The sequence below is a fragment of the Phalacrocorax aristotelis genome, chromosome 14 (assembly GCF_949628215.1).
Source record: "Phalacrocorax aristotelis chromosome 14, bGulAri2.1, whole genome shotgun sequence".
Lineage (NCBI taxonomy): Eukaryota > Metazoa > Chordata > Aves > Suliformes > Phalacrocoracidae > Phalacrocorax > Phalacrocorax aristotelis.
The window spans coordinates 15910490-15928619 of record NC_134289.1 but is presented as its reverse complement, the minus strand read 5'-3'; the positions used below and the strand labels follow the sequence as shown (position 1 = coordinate 15928619).

At 40.1% G+C, this 18130-nt stretch overlaps 1 protein-coding gene across 3 annotated transcripts in view; it reads left to right on the top strand.

The window, feature by feature from the left end:
- LRMDA (leucine rich melanocyte differentiation associated) overlaps positions 1-18130 on the top strand; it is a 676631-nt gene that overhangs the window by 396664 nt on the left and 261837 nt on the right. For all 3 annotated transcript variants that reach the window (XR_012663092.1, XM_075109328.1, XM_075109327.1), the window contains exon 5: positions 727-853. Coding sequence is in view for 2 of the 3 variants with exons in the window: in XM_075109328.1 (XP_074965429.1) it covers positions 727-853 (127 nt within the window). In the remaining variant the exon portion in view is untranslated. The remainder of the gene's footprint in view (positions 1-726; positions 854-18130) is intronic.

The following is an 18130-nucleotide window of genomic DNA, read 5'->3' as shown; positions in this document are numbered from 1 at the left end:
GACATCTTGTCTCTCTGCCGGGACCAAACTGGAATTCTCCTTCCAAATGTGTGTCAAAATGTAGTCCTGGAAAGCAAAGACCAGGAATTTCATGCTTTCCCTTGAAAAAAATCTTTTTTTTTTTTTTTTTCTTTAATGTTAAGAGTTTTGAACACTGACATACACTCCTTTCAAGACAAAGGATGATATTTTAGGATGTGTGGTAGAAGTAAAATTACACTCCTCCCTGGTTTGCTGCACGTGTCTCTAATTTTACTGATCGTTGTGTCCTTAGGAAAATACCGTAAAAAATCCTAAGAAATGTTGGCAAATAAATGTTTTCTGAGAATTCTTTCGGAGAAGGGAGATGGCAATTTCCCATGTCTCAGATTGGTTTTCCCCTGCAATTTGGGATGGAATCTTTGGAATCACTCACAAGACCCTTATCCAAACCGGCAATTCAAAACAGTTTCCATTTTACTCTCTTTCTGGATGTACCTTATACCTCACTAATACCTACAGAGAACATACATGCCCACGGTGATAATTTCCTCACCTGTTTGATCCGCCCAGTATCAAATTGTTATGGGCAAATTTTTGCTTAAGCTGCGTTGCACGACAAAGGTGAACCGAGAGAGGAATCAAAGGCCGTTGATGTTTATTGCTGTTTGGTTTTAGTCATTTAGTCTGTGCATATGTCTTTGTTTATTACTAGATTTTAACTGTGTCTGTTTTGCTACTTGTCAGATATTTCGTCCTGCACAAATTGACAAACCTGAAGTTTCTTGATACTCGGAAAGTAACCAGGAGGGAGAGAGAGGAAGCCTTGGTAAGAGGCGCCTTCATGAAAGTGGTTAAGCCCAAGGATGCTAAGGTAGGAGACGTAACGACAATGTGATCCATTAACACTGTTTTAAAATACCTCCAACAGCTTGGCTGCGTCTTTCACTGAAGTAACAGACAAAACCTTTCAAATGAACGCACTGGTAAACGTGCTCAGGCGCGGGGCAAAAGCCTTGGTAATTTTTCTGTTGTTTAACATCAAACTTTACTGTGTCTGGGTGAAGGACCGTGGTTATGCTATCAGATTTCTGGTTTCCAACCTCTGTTTCATATAACAAACTAACTAATATGTGTCACCGAGCTTAAAATAATCTTTTTACCCTGTCTGAAGATATGTAACAACTGTGTGATACGCTTTTGTGGAAGAACAGGGTTTTTCTGACAAGTTGTCCCCTGCCTCGTACGCTCAACACACATGTCCGCTGCGGAGCCCGCACCTGCGGTGTTCGTTGGCTTTTAGTGGACCAGCTGATTCTAATTTTGTACGATGGTACTTAGTGTGGTGTCCTGCCAGTAAGCATTGACAGCATCAGAGAGACACTTTCAATAATCTGAGCTTTTGATACCACTTGCCTCATCCCTGGGCACATGGCGTTGCTGATGCAAACGGGATACGGATGTGAATTCCCCACCTTACCGTCTTTCTCCGTTGTTGATCGATACCCGACAACAGCAATCTGAGCTTCAGAGTGGTTTGGTGCCGCAGATCTTCCTTAAAACTCCACTCAAGTTTTCAGTCTACTTGCTTTCTGGTTCCAGTTTTGTTCTCTCAAGTAGACCATCAATAATTTATTGCTGGTTTCCAATAACGCTGAACGATAACGTAGCAGTTACGGAAACGCGCTGTTTGGTAGCGTAACAGTGGTGCTGGATAAACGCGTTATCGCCAGTGCCATTGCAGTGCGTAACAAATTAATTCAGGCTGATTAATTTATAACTACTAAAATGGTAACAGTTCTGATACAAGCATAGCTTTGATATATTGTTTACCACTGCCTTTAGTCGTTTCAGCTTCATACATGTAATATTCTGTTATTCCAGCAAACCATCTTTGCTGAATCTGGCCAAATGCAACAGCTGAAATGTGTTAGATATAGCACGTGTATGTTGTCTTCCTTTATAGTTCTTCTTACCTAATCAGATTTTGGATCTGGTGAAGTGTTTTTTAAAATTTTATTAGCAATTAGAAATTTTCATTTGAGACTGCTTTTTGAATTTTAACCAACTTAATAGTGTAAGAGAAGAAAAAAGTGTCTGTTTCTTAAATTTGATGTTCCTTTTCTGGAGAAACCTCTTTTTAAGTCAATAGCTAAAGATAAATTACTTCACAAATGTAGGGGTAACATTTTTATCTTTTATATCTGTAATTGGACCTTTTGTATAGTTTTGAATTATTTACCCACGAAGTCTTATGATAAACATACATTTATTTCAGTAAATTTGCAGAAGACTCAAATCTACTGTTGTTATTGTCATACTAAAGGATTTTCTTTTCCTTCTTTATAAATGATTTGGTACAAATTGCTGGTAGTAAAATAATTGTAAATGCTTTTCATGGCATGAGTTAACGCTTCTTAAAGCGCTACAAAATTACCCCCATCATACAATATTATATACATATTGCAGAAGTGGCTAATTTAAGGTAAATATTAAACTGGATGCAGAACAGATATTATAAACCTCTTAAAATAGTTTTGAAATTGTGCTTGTTTCCTCAGATATTCATGCTTATAGTACGCGTGCACGCAAACTATGTCTGAGAACACACTCAGTCCTCCCTGCATAAATGTTTTCAGATGCAGCTACGTATGTACGCAGCTATTTATAACTATACTCAAAGACCGTGACAAGCGGCATTCCTCTAGATATCACAGAGATGATGTGCACAATAACTGCACTTTCAGATTCTGTCATATGTAATATATTGAATACATAATGGTTTTTTATTCCTCGGTGTTCCCTGAATCTTGTGCTGTCCGTTAGTCGGTTCCCCTCCCATAGAGTTGTTGAGATTTTTGACCAGCTTCAGCCAAATTTAACAGGCAGCTGGCGGTAATTCTAAAATTATTCATCTGAGTTATTCTAAGCCTTCTGAGAGTAGTTAGAGGCGGATACAGCTTGATTCAAACTAAGAGGAAGACTGCACATCCGGTATTGCGTCGGAAGAACTCCCTAAGAAGCTGACGTGGCGATACAGGACCCTGCCGGCAGTGAGCTTCCCAACAGTGGTTTTTTCCTTCCCCCAAGGTGGCAGCTGCCGTGGCAGCCTTTGCTTCCCAGGAAGGGCGTTGGAGTGGTTAGTATTTATCTCAGTGGATGCCACGTGGGAATGTTGTTCTGCCAGATGTAGTAATATCAGTCAGCCTATCAGACTTGCTTCTTCAGGGAAAAAAAACCCAAAATCCTAAGTTAGGTGGTTTTTTTCCCCCCGTTACGGTAAACAGGAGATGGCATGGCTTATTCAGCATAAAAAGCAGGTTGGTGATCTAAAGAGGCTGTGATGTGGGGAGTTGTTTTCATTTTAGTCTTGACATGAAATACTTGGGAGAGCAAAATACCCCACCAAGAAAAAATACACAAAATGAGACTAAAAGCAAGAAATTTCCATCTGACTAGCTTGTGTTTACTCAAATGCAAAAGTATCTAGCAATCACCAGTCATCACCAAGTCATAAATATTTTATTTTGTATAAATTTTTTTTACTTTCATTTTCCCCTTTTTTTTCTTTTAACAGAACGCTGTGCTTTCTTGTGCTTTGCTTCATTTCATCCTTTGTTTAAGATGCATCTGTTTGTGATGTGACTGTCTTAGGGAAAGATTCAGTCATTTATTAGAAAACAGTTTAACGTTTCAACGCAGTGTTCCATCTCGCTATGGAAGTGAGCTAAACTTCATTATTCTGTGATGTTTATGTTTTCTTTTGTCAAAATATTGAACATTGTATCATGCCTGATTTTAATAAAGATTGGGTAAGCCTGGCTGGAGAAGAGCTATTGAGCCAGATGAGGGAGCCTTGTTTAATGACCAGACCATGACCTCATTTCACTGGCGTAAGCGTAGATCAAAGTGGAAGATGCCTGTCCAGTGTGAAGTGTGTTTCTGGGCATGACAGCGCTTCACATCAGAAAGACAGCTCAAGAATACGACAGTCAAAATTGCTTAATTATGTCCCAGCTTTGTAATTATTCATCCCTGCTTCTACAAAGAGTACAGTTGTCATTTCTTGACATAATTATTTAAAACTGTACCCTTCTTTGCTTTATAGGTGTATGAATTGTGCTCCCATCTGTTTCATCTTTAAAACTTAGAGATGCAAAACAGAATGTGATTTGAGGGTACATTTTAAGACTCCCAATGTTTTTTTTTTTTACATTGCACAATATAAACAAAATGAAATTATGATGTATCAGAGCACATCATAATTTCATATTTTAAAGGTCTATGTTCATGATCATTTCATCTAGATGATAAAATGTGGGTATATCCATTATACCTAAAGCATGTTGCTGTGAATAGATGCACACTGTCATAGGTCTCTAAATATAAATTTAATTGCTTAATACTCAGTCAATGCACTTTCTTTTATAAAATATATATATTTCCCAGTATTTTGCAACCCCTCTGCCCAACAATTATTTTGTAGCTTACTGCGTTTTTAAGGTTAACATTTTTATCAGTTTTATTTATAACGGCAATAGCAAGTGGTCACATGTAACAGTCTTGCAGCTTATAGGACCAAATCATCAGCGGGTATCCATCCAAGTAACTGACTTAATATGACGTGGAGTTACTCTGCTTACTTGAGACTTTACCAAGAGCATCTTGTCCACTGGGTATAAAGGAAACTCCGTACAGTAAAAGATGGCAGTATAGGCGTTTCGAATTTTTTTCCCCCGTCAGATGCGTCATTTTAATCAGGAGTTACAATTATAAAACCTGACATAGCATTTTTTCTGTAAGGGACTAAGATGGAGACTCTTAAGCAGAAAGGCAAGTCTAATATCCGTGTTTCGTGTAATGAGTGCCTGTGATTCTTGCTCACACCGTCACTTGGAGGGCAGAGGGACATTGCATTATTATGATAGGAAGAGTAACTATTTAGGCAGTACTGCTTAAGAAATAAGGTGAGCTAAAATCTACAGTGTTGCTTTCGGGTCCTTGTCAGTATTCTGGTGTTTGAGCTCACAGGAAAAGCTCATTTTCAAAGTGACCAATGCTGATAGACGCTTTTCAATTTCTGTTAAAATCAGATGAGGCATAAGGAGTGATTTCAGTAATTTTTGTTCTTAACTGTTGAACAAAGATCTTATTTTTCTTAGGCTAGATCCTATCTGCTTCCAAGAATTTAAGCAAGGAATTTTTGTGAATGCATCTCATGGACCTTTGCCCCCCTCCCTTAATGTAGGAAAATGGGGCTGGCTTTAGAAAGTAAGAAAGAGGTGACAGATAAACCTTTGGAGGCCATCTGCATCGCTCACAGTTAGGTTTTTTTTTTTCCCCTTTTACCAGCACCATAGTGTAGAGATCTTGGCTTATGAACTTACAGCATTTGTAGTCGATATAGCAAAGGGCTTGTGAAGTATAAAGAATCATTGTGTCGGTGAAGCACTAGCTAGTGAGATGCCCCTTTGAGAGAGCTTCTACGTAATAGGGTTTCTTACCATCCAGGTGTCGAGGTTTCATGTACTAAACCAGGACAATGTAATGAATTTAAGACTCCGACCTAGACTGATGCAGCAAACAATACTGGCTTCAAGGTCACTGTAGCAGTCGTGCTCCCGTGTGGGACACTGAAGTATCCATTCTGCTCTTCGGAAAGTTTAAGTAGTTTAAGCAAGAGTCCATAACAGGTTTGGCTCATAATCCCCTAACGAATAAGTAGTAATTGAAAAATAAAAATGCCAGAATTTATATTTCTACGTATGAACACTTTTGGCGGTTTAGAAGAAAACATTGCTGAGTAGGATCTGCCAGTTACAAGAGTGCTACTTGCCAGAAATAACCTGACAGAGCTAAGTTAGGTCATTTACAATTTCTCATTTTAAAATCACATTATCTCAAATAAATCCCATGGTCCAAAACAAACGTAAGCAAACATACCTCTATAAAAATTTTATTAAATAATTGTGTGAATATCGTTTGCATTTTTCTTTTCTAAACTGGTGGATTTTACTTATTTTCTAAAACTGGGGCATGACATCTTGAAGTAAGCCTTTCTTTGGCCTTCAGGGGAATAGGTATGATGATCATAGTGGTAGAAGAAGAAATAAGAAAAGCATTGTGAAATTCCAACATTAAGAAGTGGTCAAGGTGTTGGAGAGCTGAGAGGTGACCTTAGGCTTTTCCTTCAGTTTTCTGAGTCCCTGTGGTATAGTAAGCCACGTTTTCTTTTTATTTTATTTCATTTGGAAGTTGTGATTCTTGTATGTTTGTATTATCCAATTAGTTGAAAAGACGACCAGAAGAAACTTTTGGATATGATCCAATCCTTGAAACACCAAATAGTGTTTTCTACCTCTGCGTCTCTGAGAGTATCTGTATGTCCCCTTGACAGTCACATTGCAATAGCCATCTCCTTGGCGTGTGCGTGAGCTCACCACGAAGCACAGCGAATCCAGAAATGGAATTTGAGCTGCGGTGTCCATAAATTCAAGAATACTTCATTCAGAAGACTTTAAAAAGGTCACTAAAGCTCTCCTTATTTTTTGTAGCAATAAAAAAAATCAATTCCCCAAATATGGCGATGTCTTGATTCAGTGTTGAAAGATGAAATCCACTATCATGTTTCACGGTGCTTGTAGAGTAAATCAGTGACATGAGATTTTAAGAAATGGGAGACCTAATTATTGTAGCAGTGCAGGTAATAAGGGCCTGAAAAGTGTGACTGAAAAGTTATACGCTAGACTAATAAGCAGAAAGCTGGTAGTTCACCAAATGGGTAATGAAGTTCTGTAGAAGACACTGTGGAGAACGGTGTGGGGACCTGCGAACGTACGGTTACAGTATGTAAGGATACAGGTCAACAAGCAGGGCTCCTGTAGTTTGGATCTTGCATAATATGTAATCTTTGGATGAAGGAATTGCATAATTAGCAATATGTGATAGCTTCTTTTACATTTCCTTTGATGATATATCAAATTAAATGCGCATATGAAGGAGAGCCATAGACTCCATTCTTCGGTTCAAGTTATTGTGCAGTAGATCCCACAGCTTGCTACACAGCACGTTGTCCTAGTGAAGAAACCTAACAATAAATGTGATCTGGCTGTGAATTTGTGCATCGTGTGAGGAAGCTCTTGCTCCTGGAAAAGGTGGAATTAATAACAGGATCTAGAGCAATCTGCTAAGGCCAGTCGGTCAAGAGTTGCCTTCAAAGTACCTGCAAGGGCAGCTGTATTAAAGCAAACTGAAAGGCAGGCTTGGGAAGAAGCAGCCAAGGGAGGGAAGAGAAGGGTCAGTATCCAAGGAGGAAGCAGAGACAGGTATCATGGTGAAGCTGAAGATGGGTGCTTCAGCTACAAAGAGCGTGGGAAGTCAGAAGCTTGCACGCAACACGTGAATCTGCAACCTCAGACACTTAAAGGGAGTTGATGGGTTTTTCACTGTATTTTGTGTCTTCACGTATGACAGGTCGCCTGATCAGAGGGAAAGAACTCCGGTCAGTAAATGAGAGAGAAGCAATGGGTTTGAACAGTGGGGACTGAGCTGCAAACACGCAGCTGCTGAAGCAGCAAAGGAACGTATTCTCGTTGCTTAACCTGCTGTAATTCCCGCTGTCAGCAAGGACGAATAGACACATGTTGGGGGAAAGACGACTCTTCTTTGTTCTTGTGGTGATAATTCTTGGAAAACTGATATATATTTAGTTCTTTGGGAAGTTCTTATGTGGACTACGTTTCAGTGTGTAATTGCTATGGAGGATACGGAATGCAGAGGGGATGTCTCTTTCTTAAAATTATTCCTTAAAAAAAAAAGTATACGATTGTCATGAAGCCGGTGTCCTTTTAGCCATTAACGATCCCAATGCACTTTTCACATCGGAAGGGGTGTTACTCCTGGAGCCCTGGCTTGAGTCCAATTCAGGTAATTACATTCTGCCTCCACGGATTTCTCTGCAGTCTCAATTTACTAAGGCATTCTTCTCCACCTTCTGCCCTAAACTGTTATGTAGTGTTGCAGTGTGCTAGTTAACCAGCTGCTACTTTGCACCTGAAAGGTGTCTGTCTTTCAGCGGTGGTGAGCAAATTGATCCCTTTGTAAGACTTATTTAATGTTTGTAAAGCACCTGGAGGTTCTCTGATGAATGGCAATAGGCACTGTATATCATTAACACATCCATTTAATTGAAGAAGCTAGCATGACAACTTGTTTATTACTGCTGTTACGTTTTTTTTGGGCTTTTTTTTTTCTATTTCTGGGCTCAGAACTATGGAAACTTCAATTATTAGATGCTGCAAACATACGGTCTGGCTTTTGTCTTGTGATCAGCCTATTCAGTCTACTTAACAAAATGCCGTTCGGCAGAATGTAATACTGTGATATCAGACAGTAGGGCAAGAATCATGATTGGTTTAAATTCCCAATGGATCAATATGGCTAGAATTTTATCCTATAAGTTTCGGTTGTTTTCCTTTTGGAAATGGAAACACTGCTGCTCCACAAGCGGAGCTCACCGCGCTCTTCTGTAGTTCCTCTTTTCAGAAGAACTAGTGCAGTGGAGCTCGTCATCACATGGCACTGCTGCTAGGCGCAGGAGTTGTTTATATGGTGCATTTTGTCAAAAAAACTATATTTAATATGGAATTGGCAAAACTCTGAGCCAGCTTCTGTCTATTCTTTTGCTCCTATAGGTGATTGTTATTCCCCCCCCGCACACACACTGGGCTTTGAGGCACTGTCTCTCTCGTACTCAAGCACGTTGATGAGTCATTCCCATTGAAACACGAGTTGTCTTAAGTGCGATGGTTAGTATATACGTTAATTCCTAGCCATGAAACAAAGGTCCAATTACAGAATATTCTTTTTGTTTTTCCCTGAAAGCTGCTTATCACAGCAAGATTTCCGAGAGAGCAAATCAGTGGCAAGCTACCACTACCAAAGGGTCAACTTGTAATTTTGCAAACATGAAGTACCTGGTTCAAAAGCTGGAAAGAACTGTCATGGCTGAGTTTGTATTTATCGCTTGTTGTGACTCTGATTGGATGACATCTGTTTTCACAGCAAGCTCTGCAGTGCATACGTGTGCTGTGTTTGAGACCTGGCTCCACCGCTTCGCTGACCCATCAGAAGGTCACCAGCTGTTAGGGATAAGCGTGGTGACAAGGGCCACTGCAAATGATGACAAAAGTGATTTGCTGCAGTGGTGATCTCAGCAGCGTATCTTGCAGTGAGGGACAAGGCGCTATCAGGAAGCTCGTGACGTAAACAGAGTTGTATTTTACCTTAACGTAACCAAGTTCATTGGCATCCTCCCTGGCAGAGGCTTTGCTGCGTGGTTTTTAGAAAGGTGATTCTCACATACGAAGCAATACTGCGTGAACTTTTATATCATTTTTATATCATGCTCTCACAATCATGACTTGTTCTTTCCCACCAACTTATGTTGCCATGTAGTTTTAGGTTGCTGATATTTTGAGGGGGGGAGCTAAAGGTTTATAGAGTTTCAGGTAAAAAGAGTTGTTCAATTGAACACCACGGAATGTGGTTCTGTGTTCAATTTAACATCCACAGAATGAATAACTGCAAGTCACATTATATAGGTTATTATAGCTGTTGTCATTACGTCTCAGTGTACTCTTCTGTTTTTCAGTAGATTCTTCTCTTATTGGTAAATCCTGGGGTCTAAGTCAGTTACCTTCAGCAGCTTTCCCCAGTGTTTACAGGGTAATTTTTCTTTATTTCATGGTACTTTTTTATTTCTGTGCTGTAAATTTCCTCCTTAATTCCTCTTGCCTTCTTTCCCTCTCCTTGATTCTTAGGGAGCATGGAAGCTGAACAGAAAGTATATATTTGGAGCATTTTACCAGATCTTTGTGATTCAAATGGCTATATATTTTTTTGTTCTTTTCCGCCTTGAAGTACTACTTTCCTTCATGAGTGTAAATCTTTCAAGAAACTGTAGTTTCTTGATGTAGTTGACAACTGTGCAGAAGTGAAGTTTCTATATCCATACCAAAGAAGTAAATAAATAAGAAATAAAGTGCCTTCCACATGTCATTCTCTGCAAATCGTTATTCATGTAGTATCCTTTGGCTTTGCTTGCCCTTGCCAAAATGGTTTTGGTTGCATGCTGACATTTTTAATGATGCCTGTGATAATGCTGTAGTCCCCGATTCTACAGAAGTGGGTTTTCTCTTCCATGGGTTTACTTTTGACATCAGTAGGATCCTGGTCAAAAAAGAAGAGTCTACAGGTTACAAGTTCAGGTATGAAGACCTAAATTATATCAGGGGGATAAAGGACCATGTCTTCATCATATAAAATGTGGTGCAAGCACATCAGGTAGCCTCGCGTTGTGAAATGAAAGCTAAGTTGTTTCTAGTGTTGCCAGAGTCAAACTAGATGGGTGGAATGAAAGGACAGGAACAAAAGGGGAGGTAAAATGAATGCACCTGGTATGAGCTAATATTTCCAATTGCTTTGGAAACAATGCAAGCACCTGAAAATAGCAGTCTGGCACTATTTCCGATACCCTGATGTAGACAGCTGGTCCCTGTAGGGATGGCAGATAAGGCTCTATGGGAGACGCAAGCTTTTCTGGACGCATCATGGGAGGCCAGGCCCAGATACTGTAGGGTGGCTAAACCGGCAGTAGAACCTTCTGTTTAAGCAGCTGAATCCTCCTTTTCCTGTTGTGCGAAGAGAGACACCATGTGCTGCAAAATACTGACGGGTCAAGAACACCAGAGCGTTATAATAATAATCCTCCCCCGCACTGACGTCAGCCAGAGCGTGGTCCAAGAGGCACATAGGGCTGGTAGTGATGAGGTCATCTAAAAGCTCAAGCATATCAGTCATTCTCTTTTCATTAATGACTAAGAACACGACCAATTTCTGGCTGGTTTATGAGTTATTTCAGGAAAAAGAATTAATTTGTTTTCAGAGAAGGACTAATATTTCTCCCCTTGTCTCCACCCTCACCAGAAACGTATAGGCCAAAGGGGTATCTTGTAAGAAACCCTGAACTTTTTTGCATAATGAGTTCCTAAAACTGCTCCCTTTGTCAAAGAAAAAGGGTGCAGCACGGTTTCATCTGCTCCCCTAAAATCATATTGAACTTCCAGATCCTGGTTCTAGTTCCTGAATGTTAGCTGAAGCCGATGCTGACCTCATTGTGTTAAAATACAGGGAGAATAATTTAGTTGAATTCTGTGCCCGGTTGCAGAACACAGTGTGAATTATAGCTTGTCCTAATCAGACTGGCCATTGAAAATTTTACCCAGTTTTGAACAAAGCGACAGATTTTTCAGTTGACTTTAGGGGCAGCGGAATAGCCTTTATACAGTCTGTTTGCACACCTGGAATCTGTTGATCTAAGGTGAAAGGCATACATGAACTTATCCTGATCCGAGCTCCCTTTAAAACTCTCTAGAAATCTTCCACTGAAATTATCTTTTGATTTCTCTGAACTTCGAATTTTCTCTTATTTTCTTTTTCAAATTGTTCCTGCCCGTTTTAAAGACCAATGTTTCAACCTTCTTGAAAACCTTGACTGGAGAGCATTTTGCCCATCTTGCAGACAGTGGAGCTGAAACTCTGAACTTCAAACATGAAAGATTTGATGGCTTTGGTTATGCATCCTTGTTTCAGGGGAAAACGAGGGGTTCGTTTTGTGAATAAAAAGCTCAAAACCATTTGTGACTGAGGACCGGTGTTCTGTTCGCAGGAATTAGTGAGAGTATAAAGCTTTTGCAGTAAAGTTTTGTCCTAATTTATCCTTTGGTTCACAGCATCCGAGGACAAAATGTTCATAGGAAAACATCCAAACTGCAATTTCTCTGATGGATAAAGAAAATGTCAGTCATGTTTCAAAAGCAGCATTGCTTCGAATCCTGTTCTGTGAATGGTTGTTTTGGAGCTAGGGTTTCTTGTGACCTGTAGCGGGTTGGGAATCTGTCCTTATGTTACGTGCATTTAATTTGTAAGTGTATTGAAGGTATGCTTCAGTTCTCGTGTATCAAAGGTCATTATCTCATGGCGCCCGGTAAATGCATGTGTGTTGTCCCAAAGATGATTCATTTCTCTTTCAACCTTGGTGGGGCTTGAAAACCTTAGGTGTTCTTCCTTGTAAAGGAACCTGTGGGATATTTGCTTAATGATTAAAATACAATTGCCTTTGTGTTTCTAATTTATGAGCTTGTAGCAGGAGATAAAGTTTTCTGTTACATCAATACAGCAAACTATCCTACATATCTTACTCTGGCAAGTTTCATTAGGAAATGTATCATTTGGGTTAAAATAAGAAGTAAATTCAGGATTGAGAAATTAAGACTTTTTTTTTTTCTTCCCACATTGTAAGACTAAATATACAACTTTGTTCACGTAACGGTTACAAACAGTTCACTGTGTAGGCCAAATGCTCTCTAATGCAGTAAAATTAAGAAATAATATGCTTTGAAAGTGATTTATGAGTGTGGTTAAACTGCCAGATTTACAAAGAAATAGTTCAGATCTTGGGAAGCCTCAGGAGTCACGTCAAAAATGAATTTGACCATGATTTAAACTGCTACTTTTCTTACATGACATTTAATATGTGTACTTTGGAGGCCCATATGTCTTTAATAAAATAGCATTAAGTTTTAAATATGATATGAATGCAGTCAGTTTCTAAATTCATAACCTTTTCCACAACTCCAAAATGCTAACCAATAAGGGAGTCATACATGCAATAAAACATAAACCTTAGAAAATAGGTTTTTATTAGAATGGTTAGACAGTTGGCAGCTGTGTTGTAATGTAATAAATACACACAGCCAGTGTGGGTTTATCAGTCTTTGTTTACACTGTAAGCAACTGGGACCAGACAACTAATTATAACTGAGGACCAAAGGTCATGCAAAGGATATTTTGTCCAGTGGATGTGTACTTGGTAGGTGCTCATGAAAGCAATTTATTAAATAAGAAACTCTATAGCATGCTTCCCAGTTGAATTTGCCTGAGAAGATAATGTTTATTAGAGAGTCACATACTTCAAGACTGTCCTGAAGTCCTCAGTATTTCAAAAATTGTGAGAAGACACGCACAGTTTGCGAAGGATTTCAGTGTTTAGCAAGTGGCGGCCAGAAGAGTTCAGGGTTTTGTGAAAACAGAAGGGCGGGCGTCTGGTCTGTGCTGAAGTTTATACTCAAGAACGAAAAAGGTTAGCATATTGTGAGGGGTATTTCTTTGCAGTGTGAGGTATTTCATTACTTCTGTTAAAATAATGTATTTTACGATTACTTACTGAAACAGAAGCCAGCGTGCAGCAAAACCGGCTTTCTAGATAGCTTCGGCCTTTATTCAGAGCAGCGGACCCTGGGTTGCTCGCCGAGTTACCCATTTATTCCACATGCATAGAAGAGTACTGCAGGCCTGATCACACATTCTAGGCAGTCTGACATTGTAATGAAAGCGATTGAAACGGTGTGGGAGTCGGGAAAAGACAGATTTTCTGTGTACTCTTAAGAGTGTGGGGGAGTAGGGGTTAAAAACTTGATTGTGGTATACTTTTTCCTCCAAAATGCTCTCAGTGATTTGATTTCTGGTTAGTGTGGTTCTAGGAAAACGGCAAAAAGTAAATCAAGAAAAGTCTGCTTTGAGATGTATTACAAAACATATATTCAAATGCTAATCTGTAGTCCTCCAGAATTATGGGTCCCCTAGAGCATCCAAGAAAATTATTAGCAGCATGTAATCCAGCTCAGTGTGAATGCATCTTTGCTCTGTTAGCCAAATCTTTACATAATACAAATCATTCTACCTATAAAAGCACAAATATGTTATTGTTCTCAACAGGCAATTTAATGCAGCTATAGGGAGGAGAATAAGAGAAAAGAAGATTACAAGCTAGCTGATCATGCTTTTATTTCTCGTAAATCTCTCAGCGTTTCTCTGTGGTTGTGCTTGTTCAAAGATCGTACACAACCGTGCTGTCTATATGACTTGGAAAGCAAATCAGCCTAAACGTGAACTTTCAATGGATGTAGTTTTTAGGGGATTTGATACGTTTATCACAAACATACATTTTACCCCAGAAGCAGCACTGAACCTGTAATCTTTTTTTCTTACAATTCTTTTGAAGACTTAAGTTTTGTTGTAGAAAGCTCATTTGTATTTGCCACCCAGTTGTGCAGCTTTGGCTGCAGAAGGGCTATTAAAGTTAATTATTTTCTGTAGGGTTTTATCAAAAGGCCTATTAATGTGAATACATGCAGGAAGTATGCGAACGAGGGAGAAAAACGTTTTATTGAACTAATACCCAACTATCTCCAGTCGTGCTGTGGAGTCAGGAGCCTGATCCGAAGGTGTGATGTGGGTGGGACTGAGTTTAACTGGTAATTCTTGTAAGTGAGGAGGTGGATCCACTAAGTTTTCCACTAAGCATGCGTTATGGCGTACCGGTACCACCTAATCGCCAAGGGCTGGATGTTTATGTAAAATGTTTAGAAATGAGTAAACAGCCTGTTGTTATTAATAGTTGCCAAGAGAATATGTGAACTAAATGTTTGTTTTAAAGCGAAAGGTGGAGGTGCGAACGCCAGAGAAGTCAATGGAGTGCTAGAGAGAACGTTCCTGTTCTACCTGTTCTCGTCAAGCCCATCAACCCGAACTGGAAGGAACTGTACGTAGTTCCGTGGAAAAACAGCATTCCTGGGTTTGAAACAGGATGTCACTTGGACGTTTTGCAGTTAGCTACAGGTCAAGTCCGTTGGGTTGTTGAACATAAAGCATAAAAATATTTGTCCTGCTGGGTCGTAGAGCTGTTCTTGGAGAACTTGCTCACTTTGCATGCGTTTTGGCTGGAGCTTTGTGCTTTGTTTCGTATTGCATATTGTTCCAGAGATGTCTAACAGGCCACAGTATTAAACCATTGCCCCAGGGCGGCTCAAATTTACAACTATGTTGCTTTTGTATAATGTCCTCCAGCTTTTTCTTTTCCTTTTTGGTGACGAAATTTTTGTATCTTTATGGTCTGAATAAGACTCTCCAGTGCTATTTGCTTATAAATAACGAGTCAAAGATGTTGTGTGCAATTTTGGAAGATGGAATGCTGCAACAGGGCCAGGTAGAAGCACTGTGTGTGTGGCACAAAATTCTTCTTTCAGATGAAGAAAACCTTTGAATCCACTTTTACTCCTGTTGAGTAGACTCTGGAGTAGTCTGCTGGATCAATGAGAGCAAGAGAAACAAGCATAGGTCTGTGCCGTGTCAGATGGTCTTTCCAAAGCAGAACTCACTAAAATGCCTGCACGTGTGATTCTAGTTTCAAAAACAACCAAAGAGTCATCATCTGAAAATAAAGAGAGATTGCACTGGCAAGCTTTTCAGCAGCAGCTATATAGGTATTTGCTAATACGAGCACTTTGGATTTTACCGTTTATCTTTGACAGTAGAGAATTCTTACAAGGTGGGAAAATAATTCAGATAGTGAATAGAAAAATATCTTTGAGTTCATGTGCCAGGCCAGAACAGCGCATGGTTTCTCAGTAAAGGACACGCCTAACTTTCTGGGAAGCATTGCTGCAAGGCCGTTGGCAGTTAACTGCAAAGTAAGGAAAGAAAAAGAACAGAATGGATCTTATTTTCCTGATTTATTTTTGAAGGTGAAACTAGAGATGTTATTTTTCATAGCAACCTCTTGATGTCAAGGCAACAGCAACATAGTTTTTGGGTCTTTTGCTCCCCCATATGTTTACCGGTTTCTCTGGAGAGAACTTCTGAAGAACTGTTGTTTATATGAAGTGCTCTTTTTCTCCGCCCCCTCCTCCACCTCCCCTCCAAGCAGAAATGAATAGATACGTTGTTGGTGGAGAACTTACTTGGTTTGTCCTCTTGAGGTCAAATTTTGGCAAGTGGGAAGTCTATTTTTTGATTTGATAAACCCCTAGTGGAATATGGTTTGGCCTGTACAGACTGTGGTACACAGAGCCAGTGGTTGTCTTGTCCTTCACAGCCTGGTCCTCCACCTTCTGCCCAGAACGCAGGGGAAACCAGCAATCGCCGGCTGAGGTGGTGTCATAGCAGGACTACTGAAAATTTATGGAGCTCTAATTAAACCTAAAATGCACTAATTCAAGCCCTATAAATCTTGTGTAACACTGGTACGGTGAAGTTAACATGAGGGCTGGTGTGGTTGGGAGAACAAGACACGTGCCTAATATTCTCTGCAGTTTTACAGCTGGGAAGCAATGGTGGTGCAGTCTAGACTGTCCGGTGATCCCAAAGAAGGTTCATGGAAGCTAATTTCAAGTTTATTTTCAGTCAGGGGATGTGGAAATCTTCTGTATAGATAGACCAGCTATTGCAAATTTGAAAAATCAGGTATCTCTCATTGGCTTGCACGTGGAGAAAAGGTTCAGCTGAAGGTTTGGCTATAGCATAGTTACCTGAAGATGGGAGTAGTCTCCTCCAATCCCTGTATTGATAATAATGATGAAAACACTGCATTGTCAGGAGCAGTGTTTAGCTGGATACGCGATATATCTGTTCTGTGAGGCAGAAAGGATTATTCTTTCATATGCTCTCTTAAAGAAATAGATAAATACTAATATGCCAAGTAAATTGGAAAGGGTAGCTACTTGACCTCATGTGGAGAAGAGCTTAAACCGCTGGTGTACCCTTTTCTCGTCTATAGTACTGGTGTGGTGGAACAGTTTTAGTTGGTGGAAACTTGCTGTGGTGGGAATAAAATAAATCATTTACTTACCTTGTGGCTGAACTTCTGGGCCTAGGCTGAAGGGCCACCTCTTTGTATCTGTAGTAAAACCCTGCCTGCCGTGCAGTGGCTAGAAACAATTTGCATTATCGGCAGAGACAGGATTTCATGTGTTCTCTTCTGCGCTATTCAAAGAAACACTTTCTGATGTAATTTGTATTGGAGAAGGCTTGGGTTTTTTTAAAGGGAGAACAGACTGCATGTTTGGCTTCAGTGCTGGTTCTTCTCCACTCAGAAAGAAGTCAGAAAAATAGCACAATCACTTTTCTCTCTGTTAGGGGCATGGAAAAAGCTGTCTGTCAAGAAAGGCAGATGGGCCAAGTAAGAGGAAATCCTTATAAAGCAGATGCGAGCATAAGATACCCCTATCAGTAGGCTGGTAGCGTGGCCCTGATGCGAATCTTGCGTGCAGATTCAGAGGTGTGTGTGCTATTACCAGCCCTCCAGGATTTAAGAGGGGGTTTTTTTTGAGGGCTGAGCACCACGTTGTCTTTACAAAATCTCTTCTTCCTCCAGGTTCTGTGCATGTTGAGAAGTCTTTTAAAGCCCTGTGTCAGATCTGCTCTTCGTGTGAAGTCTTTATAAATATTTATATAGCCCTACTGAGGAAGAGTCAATCCATTAGAATGCTGTAGGCTAAGATTAGCACTCCTGAAGCCTATTTAGCCAGATACAAGTTTACTTTATTTAATAACATTAAAGAGATGGTAAAAGAAAGCTTCTGTATCAGATAGTGGTAAGATCCATGAAACAAGTTTATTAATGTCTAACTATCAATTATACTTGCCTCAGAATTCATGGAAGTAGCAGAGTAATTGCCTGTCTGATTTGAGGCAGATTAGCACGTTTGCTAATGTCGAAGCTGCCTCCCAGGTGCGCAGGGCCTTGAGGAGGTCATCAGCAGCCAGCCCTGCTTTCTTGACTCCCATACCTAATGGGGCAATGCTGCTCTGAGGTTGCATGGCATCTAATGCTGATATTTCTCCTTCTTTTTCCTTCGCAAACACGTACCATTCCTGGTGTTCGTGCAGAAGTATCTTGTGATTCGCAGTTGACTCATGCAGGTGTCTATAAATCAATTGGGATTTGCCAGAGACAACTTGCATGCAGTAGAAGAGGAGTGAACCACCATCAAGGTAGTGATATTGGGAACCGTTGGCCTGCTACTGCTCCAACGCTGCTAGCAGACTGAAGGCTGCTTGTGTTACTGTTAGCTTTTAGGATAAAGAAAAAAAAGTGCATATCTGTGTAGTACAGACCTCTGGCAGCACTGGAGACAAATCTCCCAGGCAGAAGCATAACTTACAACCTATATAACGGGTCAGTATGCTTTGGGTTCAGTCACATACGCCACATAAGGGACATCAGCCATTGCACGTGTGGATGTCTGTTTAT